Genomic DNA, 11,198 nt, shown 5'->3' with positions numbered 1-11,198 from the left:
GTCCCAGGCCTGGTCTCCCAAAATTAGGGCTCAAGCAATTAGGACCTACGCACAAGTGGCAGGGTCTTATGCCAAGGACCCAAATGTCATGCCCAATTTCCCGAGTGCTCATGTCCAAATTACCTTTAGATTTTAGTTGAACACCAAAAAGTATTATCATTTTTCTAGAAAATTTCTTCTTGGAAAAGATTTTCAAGAAATATTAATTTTTTCCAAAACAAACAAAGCTTAAATTAGTTTTTTCTCCGTTTGTACTATGAGTGCTCTTACGCTAAATCGGACCCTTTCGGGCACTGGTTGATCTCTTTACTATAAGATGCTTGAAAGAGACATCGAAAGTTTGATTGATTCCATGAAAAGAGACAGTATTGCAATGCTTAGAATTTCAGCAAGAAAGTGCGAATTTCCATGGGACCGAGCTCGACGACAAGATCCGACATGGCGACAGGGCCGCCTCTCAGGGGCGTTGGTTCTGCCACGACTTCCCCTTCGACTTTCCATGTCATCCGCTTCATTTCAGACTTCTCTTGGTTCGCAGACAGGCTCATTTCTTTTACTTCTTTTATCTGAACTCACGACCATACATATCAATGACCAAATTATGTCCATCAGTATGAGAAACTACTTTAGTGTGGTATGCAGATACTAAGAAAGAATAATTGGAACAGAGCTGTAAAGGCTTAACGTACCGTCCTTCCGGCAAACATCTTCTTCAGCTCGACTTTAGTCAAGGTCGAATATTCGGCATCTTCACCAGGCTACATATATTCACAAGAAAGATGGAAGTGAATACAGTGTGGTATCTGTCAATCACCTCTCTTTGATTGAAGTTGGACCAAATGACTAATGAGTGTGTCGAATTGATGGAAAGTGTAGTGAGTGAATAGCCTAAAAGAGTCGGTGTAGTTGATCCAAGAGGCGATGCCTCCATAGTTGGACTACTCTCTCCTTGTGGGTTTGCGAAGATTCGCAGTTCTGTTGATTCTAGATCTCACATGGATTTTCATATCATAGCCCAAATGACATTGCATTCGAATGAAATAGGTCGACGAAGCTCCTTCTTTGCAGGCTAAAAGGGTACACTAAGTAGTTTTCTCACCTCATAAAGATGGGCAAGACGTAGAAGTGCACTTCCATCATCCAACTCCTGCGAAACAGAAAGGTCAATTAATCTCAGAGAGAGTGAGAGAGAGTATTTGAGTTAACACTCAATTACCTGCAGAGTGATTAATGCGACATTCTGAGGTAAACTGTAACTCGAATCCATAGTAGTCGCTGTGGTAACATGAGATGCTGTCCAGTCCTCCATCTTCTGCAGGATCATTATCTTTTGCTCAGGTAAAGGCTTAAGCATGGACCAAAAAAAGCTAATTCATATAATCCCTACCTCATGTGCAAAAGCCAAAACTAAAGGTGAGTACACTTCTTGGCCGGTAGTCCGACGCCAGCGAGCTCCTGTCCCGGGTTTGTTGATGCCTATGTAGTAGTGTCCTCGTACCTGGAAATACAACTTCACCTAGGAAAAACAAACAAGGAGAAAGAATTGTTCGTCCACAGATAACTTCTATACGACATAACGTACCGTTAGTCCTTCGCACGTACTATTATTTGCAATGCACACTATCTCATCGAGAGGTTCACCCACTCCTCTGCTGTCATCAGCGAGTATTCGCCTGGTGCACAAAGCAAGAGAAGGTAAAAGATTTTTAATTTGAAGAAAGGAAGTACTCGTATGGGGCAAAGCATGGAAATAGCATGTCGAACCTGTGAAGCATCAACTCTATTTGCCCATCTTTGATACTGGCTCCTCCAGCGGCACGGTCCACTAAGACCGAGAATTCAGTTTTGTTGTCCATGGTGAAAATTCCGAGATTAATCTGAGGGCATAGGTGTAAAGGAGAGGATCATTTCTAGGGAAAAACATATTTATGATTCTATGATGTCGGTAGATAAAATTTCATCTATTGAAGGACAAACATCACTAAAAATCATTTTCTAAATTGTTTAATGAAAGAACTTACTGGATAGTAATTTCCTGCAACAGGTTCAGTAACAGTGAGGGACCAATCTGGTCTATAATCTCGCACCTGCACGAATCATAGTAAGCCTTTTCGCATCAGCCTATGACAATCAAGCAAGATGGCCGTTGGATGAATCACCGTGACTGGAAGAGAATGATACGCTGCACACCATTTCTTTTTTTCAGCAAGTAGGAAAATGCAGATTCCAGCTCATGTCTTTCAATGATAAGTGAACTCACTTTTCTTTTAAACAACATTTGGAATTTGAAATGCTCAGAGAACATCATAATTAATAAATCTAAAACTAGGAAAATGCTTAATGGAGTGAGTTTGAATACAATAACAAGTGTAGCAAACATTGCGTACCATCTGCCAGTACTGATATGCAGATTATCTGTTGAGAATGTCAATTATTTCAAAGGCGGCATCTACAGGAAATGTAGATTCAGAGTTTACCCGTTTTATGAAATCCCTTCCATTAGAATCAGTGTAGAAAGTCTTCTCCGTTGCCATATTCGCTGTCATTTGTGTTATCACCTCCTTCCCAACTCCATCATCTGTTGGAATTGGTCCAATCTTCAAAGTTTCAAAGCAAGAATCTTAGGAGGATTTCTTGTAGACTGAAGAGGCTAAATCTTTCAAACGTAGACTTCAGTGACAATAAATCCATTGACTTTGCATGCAAAGCATTGAAAATTCATCAACTGTTTCGTTGCATAACTCTCTCATATGTAGAAAATCATAGTTTACAAACAACAAAAATAGAAAAGTGCAACTCACTGTAAATTCAACATCAGCATGCTCTTTGTCCTTGTGTAATCTCGTGACCTAATTAAGTGAAAAAAGTAAAATCAGATGTCAGAGAATCAAGCCATTTGACTCATGATAACATTATGCCGGTTCAAAACTTCATAAGAAGCACTTCATAGCAGCAATTCATACCCAAAGGGGCAAAAAGGGTTTTTCAAGAATGTCCTGATTTCTTGCTTTGAGTGTTCTGGAATGAATATTGTAAGTTGACATAGTGGATCTGAATTAGCTATGAAAAATGGGGCATAATAGAAGTAAATTAACTTCTACTTCTCTACCATCAAATCAAAATCCTTAAACTTTTTTGTTTGCTAAGGTAGCAAGGTTGTTTGAGTACAAAAAAACTTAATTACTTTTGTGTTCACTGACATTTCTGATCAGTAGCTTAGCTATTCAAGCCAAATGCTACTATGCTTCAGTTCAACTCTTTGCTGAAACATCTACATTCTGGACATTTTTTGGTCCTTCAAGTATCTTGAGATTTGTAAGCCCATGAAAAGTAAAACCCATAGGTTCTTGAAAAGAAAATTAGAGAGACAGCAAAGCAAATTATTGGGATAAGCAAGAACAATCTGGGCTTGGACATTATTTATCAAACAAATGACCTGATAGATCCATGAACTGAACTGTTGATGCACTTCATCGACTAGTGGTCCACGAACAACCTTCATGGGCACCTGTGAGAGTTGAAATAGGTCATGAACTTTTATGTGTCCAATCTTTTTGTTAGAAAAGATTTAATAGAGAACATTGCCGAATAGGTAGTATTCTAATGTTCCAAGAGTCAGTTGGAGCATGCACAGCTGAGTAATGGCAAGCTGCTTACTTTTCTTGAAACAATAGTTGGACGCAATTCATCTGGACGGAAGATGTATGCACCAGAAGCCTGTGACAAAAGAACTCTGCTGAGCACTTGCACTTATCTGTCTACCCCTCCTTGATTTGTGTTGTGAATAGGCCTAGACTGCATCACATCACAAACCAAGCATAGAAAGAGTTACCTGAGGATTATCTGCATCTCCGACACTTGAGGCATAGTAGAGATAGCTTTGCTGTACTGGTACATCGACCTGGTAAATTTGAGTCAGCCAACTAAAGATTTATCCCAAAAAAAAAAAAAACTAAAAATGCTATGCAGTGAATTTGGCATAGCCACGCAGTAGCATATACGAAACCCTTGTGAATCCACTGGAAGGTAATCCAATAGTAAAGGAAGGACAAGAAGTTTTATATTGCAGAGCATTGAATTCTTGTCAAACAAGAATTGAAACGTCTGATTTTACAAGTTCTCATCATTATCTTGCTTTTGCTACTATGAATGGACGCTTCCTATTTACTGATAGATTGTTCCATGATCCTTCAAACTGGAATTACACATTCGTCTCAAGTCCTAAGAGGACAACGAGGTGCTGCAAACGTTTATATCCAAGACATATTAATAAAGTAGATTAAGATGCCAACCACGAGACACAATCCAAGAAGTAAAAGAAAAGGCAGAATGCGGAGATGAGATAGTGCCCTATAACAGAAATGATTGACTCAACTGATCCTCAGTGGAAAACGAAGATAGAACAAGTAAATCAATCAATAGGCATCCAAAATTATTATTTGGAACACACGAACTAAGCTACAAAACTGAAACAGCCACTTGCATTCCAGAACCCATTTTTGTTTGGATACCCGATATATCTGTCAATGAGCAACATGACTAGTGTACATATGGTTTTTGGATTTCAAGAGAAACTGGTGACTGAGATGTTCTTAAACATACTTTTGGTAGTATAAAAAATAAGCCCTTTTCTTAGAGCCAGGTATTTCAGCTTGTAAATTATCTTTGTAAGAGAGCAAGTTCTTTCTACGAAAAAAGTTGCTAGTATGGTTCTGGTCCAAAGAACTTTAAAGAAGTGAATGAGATTGATAATTTCAACGGAATTATTTATGCATAGTGAAATGGTAACAGAACAGTGAACACACTTTGGAAGAAAATCTTGCCGCTATACAAAAATCAATAACGTTCACTATACTCACCCCCATTTTAGAGTTGTATATCCGGACAAGTTGCCCAGAGGTTGACGAAAATAGCATCTTCAGATCCCCTGGTCCAACTTCTATGGTGTCATTCTGTGGATTGCCCAGTGTAGAAACGAAACTGGTTTTAGTTTTCCCTGCATCATTTTGAAGCCCAAAGAAGGCAAGATAGATTTAAACATCAACATGGCTCACTAACAACTATGCAGCTGTGTCAATATAATTGTGCTGACCGGTTTTCCGGCCACATGCACTACAAATGGGTTCTGAATACTTTTGGAGCATGTCTAGGATCATCTCCACTCCTACATAATGCATTTTACCTAATGCTGATTATTATGGGTTTGAATTTTGACTCGTTATTTGTTCTACTTCCTGTTCTTGAAATCTACTCTATTGAGTCATGGCAGATGATATAAATATAAATCTCAGAGGCTTGAAAACGAGAATTAATATGTAAATACCAACCTTCTTTAGCTGTTTTAGAAATGAAGTATGTGTTCCAACCCAATGGAGGTAATGAAACTTGAAATAGAAGCCAGTACTTTGGGACCTGCTTTGGCGACAAGTCCCAAGTAGGCTTTAACGTAGAAGTTCCTCAAGTTGATTGTAACGTTATCCAAATCAACAAATTGTGCTTCAACGGTATATCCAGAAGAATCACGGACAACAAAATTTGAATCAGTAACCTGGTAGACATTGTCATTGCCAAATCATATCGAAGAGCAATTATCAATATCTTGATGCATAAACTCTTGGCACAACAGGAAAGAAGCAAATACTCACGGGGATCCTTATAATATCAGTTCTATTCCATCCAAGTGAATTATATGCTAGCACAACCTGATACAGAAAATTTCTATTAGAACATACATATTTATTTAAAGAGATTACAGCATAAAAACCAAAAAGTTACCAGACTCTTTCCATCCAGGATATCTTCCTCCGTTGCTGGGCAGAAACTTATATTGAGCAATTGGCACTGTAAAGGAAGTGACAGAAACAAGAGATGAATACAGGTCATCTTGAGTAAGTGAAACATTTAGTCTTCAGACAAAATTTAAGTCCCAATGAACTGACTTGCTTATGTTATAGTTTGAAGAACATTTTCAAATCCTTTTAGTCAGAAACTGAAGGGATTAAATTAAAACTTACCTGGCTAAAGTTTAAAGCAGGTGATGAGCATTGACCTCCTGGTTTCTTACTAACTAGGCACGAGAGAGCATTATCAACAACAGCTTCTGCCTAATCAATTTTAGAACAAAGAGCATTTTGAAATAAATTAAGAGTTGAGAAAAACCCCAAAAGGGAAAATTCAATGGGATTTAGTATCTGACCTCAGAAGCTCCAATAGCTAGGCGCTTCTCATAATCATTGGTCGTATGCTGTTTAGCAGTACCAGTGAGTGCATCATGATGTTGTGCTATTCCTAAGGCATCTCCGAGCCCATAAGTGCTAGGACCACTGGACCTTCGCCCCACAAGAAATTCAAGTTGGCGAGCTGCCTATATAGACAAACGACACTGAAGTGTCATGGGCATTCTACTTGCCAACAACAGGAAGGGATATACAGTGTTGTGTTAAAGTATGAGCTCCAAAAGAGAGACAATACCAAATAATATCCACTTAGCATCCTGACATATCGTTTCAGGGCTGGCCGGCTAGTAAAGAAACCAGTCCAATAGGCATCTTCACGATCTGCATAGCTGTACACAGAAGAAAGCGCTCATCATATATCTAGGTGATGGTGATTAAAATAGAAATATTGAATAGAGGCAACTGGGAAAGGTAAAATGGTGGTACTTACGGCAAGTAATCATCAGTTTTCAAAGGCCATGATACATTCTCTGCATTTTTGGCATCGACATAAATAGATGGTGTAGAGTATAATGCATTCACCCGACCATCCTGAGAGAGAAGAAATAACAGGAACAGGAAAAGAAAATTATGTCAAATGCATTGAAAGAAAAGGAAAGGGCAAAAGCATCTCTTCTCTCCAGAGTAAGCTAGGAAAGTCTTATTCTAAACTGATTATAGATCCTTTCAGGTTACATCCAAAGAAAAAGAAACAAGGGAAAGTACCATGCCTAGGGACGTCTCCAAATTATCTGGGACTGGAAATGAGTTCTTGCAAAACTTTAAGTGTTTTGAAGCATAACCACTCTTTTATTAACATAATAAAAGCAAACGATAGAGCATGTAGTTTGACCTTGTTAACATAATGAATGAATTTGTCCATCTGCTTGAACCAAGACTCAGCGTATTGGTAGGTAAAATCTTCACCCATGGTCCACATAATGTGATTTGTTCTTGTCACATTCGCCTGTTCACAAGAAAAATGAGCTCCTAAATGTGTACCTCAAAGATGTTTACTCAACTAATTACTCGATAGTTGTCTGTCTCAGTCAGAGACAAACCAAGATACAACAAAGCCCATCTGCAAAAAGCTAAGAGTATACCTGTGTCATTGCAGCACTAATAAAATCATTCACTCTTATTTCAACATTATAGTCATATAGGAGAGTATTATCCTGCAGTATAAATATTGCAATTGTGAATCCGTCTGCTAGAAAAATGAACAGAATGAAAAACTTGAAGATGACTGATTTGGTTGAATCTCAGCACCTGAACAGGCTCAAAATCATCAAACACTTCAAAACTGAAACCTTCCGGTGGACCATAGTGATCAGGAAAGACATTTGTGAAAATCTGCGGGGCACAGACAAGTGCATTATGTTAATCGTTGAAGCTAAGTAACCAAGAAAAATGAAGGTAATCAGGCTGCTTTCAATTCAAACCTGAGATGAAGAACCAAATGTTTTAGACCCACGCCATATAACCTCAAGAGATTTATCATCCTTGCGTTTTGCTCTGTCTTGATAATCAATTCTCGCAAAATGCAGGGAATTAAATCCAACCTGCAAATTTTGTGACTGTCATAGGAAATACGACACAAAGCATGGACAATTTATGAGGCAAAACAACCATGCTAAGCAACTCTCATCCCAATTTCTTTGTTTTTTTTTTTTGGGGGGGGAGGTGGGTGGGGTGTCATACTCATTCCAATTGAGGACATAGAAAGTTAGACAACATGATACTTGTAAATGTGTAACAGTTGCATCATAGTGTGCAAACGTCAACCGCACATACTCTTAAGACTGATTGGAAAGTGAAAAAAGAAAAGGACAACATTGAGGAAACCTTAGATAGAATCTTCTACCTCAGCTCCGAGTAGGTAAGCTTGCACAGCAGAATGTCCAAACGGATCAATTTGCCATCCAACTCGAGGAACCTTGTTGAATTCTGACTTTATCAGGCCATGACCCAGAGTTGTTTGGTCAATCATGTCAATGTAATGAGTTGTTGCCTCGTCGTGCATACACCATCCACCATTTCTGCAAATTGCCAATATTATTGTCAGGACAGTAATAGTGCAGAAATTGCCATAGACACAGTACAAGCTTCCTGACTGCATACATGAATTCCAATTGGCCAGCATTCACAAGTTTCCTCACTAGTTCTTGCATTTCTGGACTTTGCTCTAACCACCATCTTTGGAAGAAAGCCTATAATTTTCAGAAATTCATTAGTGGCCGTATCAAGCTAAGCTTGTTCGAAAGTGGACAGTGGAGTAAAAACAACTGTTAGTTCACAGAAACCACGAGTGTCTAACAATTTGTGAGCAAACAATGTGTGAGGTACACTTCAAGATAAATAAATACTTCAAAGTGCAATGATAAAGTGTACACGTTGCAATACAAAAGTTTGATAATTAAAATTTATTTTGGCTAAATTACACTTTCTCTGCACATTGAATTTTAGCCATGGATTGAGGGTAATAGAATAGGGTTTTGAGAATGAGCAATTAAGGGGGATAATCTCAGGCTGATAAAACTAAGAGAACTAGTATGCAAGTCCACAAGAACATAAATGAATAGGTGAATGAAATTCTAAAGATTGAATTTTCTGAGGCATCAAATCTTTCTTCTGTTTTTAGATTAATAAATGGTAGACGCCCTTACTGCAGAGTAATGACCATCTTTCATGGGGAAAAATTGGTAGCAGGTGCTATCGAATTTATTGTTCATGAAGCATGAAAGACAGAGAAAGCATGCAGCCACATAATCCCAAAGGTTCATCTGGCCAAAGTACTCCTTGGTCATCGTCATGAAATTATAAAATGAGAATCATGCAACTGCCATTTTGATGTTATTTGGGACTGTTATGCTGGACTTCAATATCTTCTGTCTAGTGTGTCTTGGTGGCATGGCTGGAAGTTCAGTTACTGGTCTGATGCAATTGGATTGCAAAATTGCATCAAGGTTTTAGCTTCTTAAAGGCCAAATCCATCAGTATCTTCGTGTCAACCTTAATGGATATGTAGAAATTAGATTAAAGTTTTACGACAATGCTTTAGACCAGCGGAGTCAAGCTGATCGACTAGATTCAAGCCTGAGATAGAAAAATTGCCTGATTGCAGAGAGCCTAAAAGCAGGGTTTGGAGATGATCAAAACAAAAATGAGCCTTCAGAGATATGCTTTCTAATCAAGATAACGCTATGAAACACACATACTGAGAGAGGCTGAAATTGGCAGAATTTACCATCTCGGCAAACACAAACTTCCTATTGGGATCTCGCGCCAATGCTTCGATGACAGAATCAAGCACATTCTCGACACAAGCACCCTGCAAAACCAATAACGCACAAAAACATTTTTCCATTCACCTAAACACATAATGATTCATCAACTGAACGACATAGCCAAACTACATTTCACTCTTTAATCCCAAATATTTAAGGACCTGGATAGAGTTATTCGAGCCGACATAGTACTGGTCGATGGTCTTCAACCATCCAACGTCATCGTGCGAATGTGGGACCAAATGCACGTTCAACTTTCCTTCCACAACCCCAGCACAAGTGTTGTACTTCACGTAAGCACCATCCACTCCCCCATACAAACCCACAATCACCAAAATCATGACTGCAAACCAACAAGCCACAAGAGTACCCATTTCAGCAACAACAATGACACACTCGCAATCTCTCTTTCTCTCTGTTTAATGTGCTCAGTAACTGTTGAATTTATAAGGTTGATGAATGATGGAATCACCAAAGAGATGGACCAGTGATGGAGTGATGACAGGTGGAGCTCGTCTGGTTATATTGGATTTTACTGCCCGGCCCTGTTGACTCTTGACTGTGATTTTGGCACAGATTCAAAAATGGTATATCATTAAAGGCCTACAGTTTTTGCTTCACTCTTTCTTTCTATAGTAGAAAGTGCAAAGTCACTTTCTTTGTTTGGGCGTCATCATTCAATGCTTGGGCACATTGGTTAATTAAACTCCATCCAGTGAGGCCAAAAGCAAGCGTGCAAATTGCGGCAAGTACTATGCAGTGGATACACTTGTTTATGTGAAAACAAAAAACTCAGACATTGCACAGGCAATGGGAGTTGTGAGTTGATATATGCAAAACCCAGGTAGAGAGCATTGGATAAAATGATCACGTACGGCTATAAAAGTCAGACAACCTTGACAATATCTGCCTACGTTGTCAGTGCGAGCAGTATAATCGGGTGAATTGAATACGTACTTATCAAACTTCATCTCTATTTTCATGCAAGTCAGTCTGTTGGTTCCTTTTTGTCAAAAGAGATCCTATCACCGGTTCCCTCGTCCCTTGTAGGAGAGAACCAACATGGTATCCTCGAGGAAATGATTGATTCAGAGCAACCTCTGCGGATCCTCGGTAAATTCCACCAGAAGTCCCTCGACTCCAGTTCGACGTTTGTGGGAAGTTACATCTTATTTTAGGCCATGTCATCCGACCACCTACCGTCATTCACACGACGGTTCTTGACAAGAACGTGAATGGAATGACCTTAGATTGACCAAAAGCGAGGACAAACTTACTCACGAACCCCACGACAGACAGATGCAACGTGCCAAATTGAATCTCGTCAAAAGAGCAGTTACAAAAAGACTTGCACAAGACCAAGCAACGAATGAACTTCCATAGAGAAGAAGCTGTGGGGACTTTGTCCAGAGCCAAGAGACCGGACGAAGCTGGCCCGGAAAGAGAGGAGACGGGGGAGACGTTTTTGAACCGGACGAGGATAATGGTTGATTCATCGTGCAAAAAGACAAGTGGAAGACTTGGTACATGATGCGGAAGCTGGAAGCGTCAAACCGAACACGACGTGCTGTCTTATGCATGCAGCGACCGGCTTAGTCGCTGTCGCAGTGGGGCTGAAGCTGATTTATAAAAGGAATATTTCGATAACGTTATTCGGTGCCGGATTCAACTGGTGTGAAAAGTATTGCTTCCTTGT

At 39.4% G+C, this 11,198-nt stretch overlaps 1 protein-coding gene across 1 annotated transcript; it reads right to left on the bottom strand.

Annotated features, from left to right (window-relative positions):
• Positions 1–276: 276 nt before the first annotated feature.
• LOC104423985 (alpha-mannosidase) lies at positions 277–10,203 on the bottom strand. The gene is given in 30 exon segments (XM_039303727.1): positions 277–566; positions 690–758; positions 1,100–1,147; positions 1,217–1,312; positions 1,388–1,498; positions 1,583–1,673; positions 1,765–1,877; positions 2,022–2,087; positions 2,478–2,597; positions 2,802–2,849; positions 3,437–3,508; positions 3,658–3,717; positions 3,833–3,901; positions 4,860–4,996; positions 5,328–5,427; positions 5,429–5,548; positions 5,646–5,702; positions 5,776–5,841; positions 6,015–6,104; positions 6,197–6,364; positions 6,472–6,565; positions 6,667–6,767; positions 7,069–7,182; positions 7,319–7,390; positions 7,485–7,568; positions 7,658–7,777; positions 8,080–8,254; positions 8,337–8,425; positions 9,463–9,546; positions 9,664–10,203. Coding segments are annotated over 30 exon segments (3,036 nt in total). The 5' UTR covers positions 9,877–10,203; the 3' UTR covers positions 277–377.
• Positions 10,204–11,198: the final 995 nt, after the last annotated feature.

This window comes from Eucalyptus grandis, chromosome 10 (assembly GCF_016545825.1).
Source record: "Eucalyptus grandis isolate ANBG69807.140 chromosome 10, ASM1654582v1, whole genome shotgun sequence".
Taxonomy (NCBI): Eukaryota; Viridiplantae; Streptophyta; class Magnoliopsida; order Myrtales; family Myrtaceae; genus Eucalyptus; species Eucalyptus grandis.
Note: the sequence above shows the minus strand (reverse complement) of the source record. Positions and strands in the feature narration are given on the sequence as shown.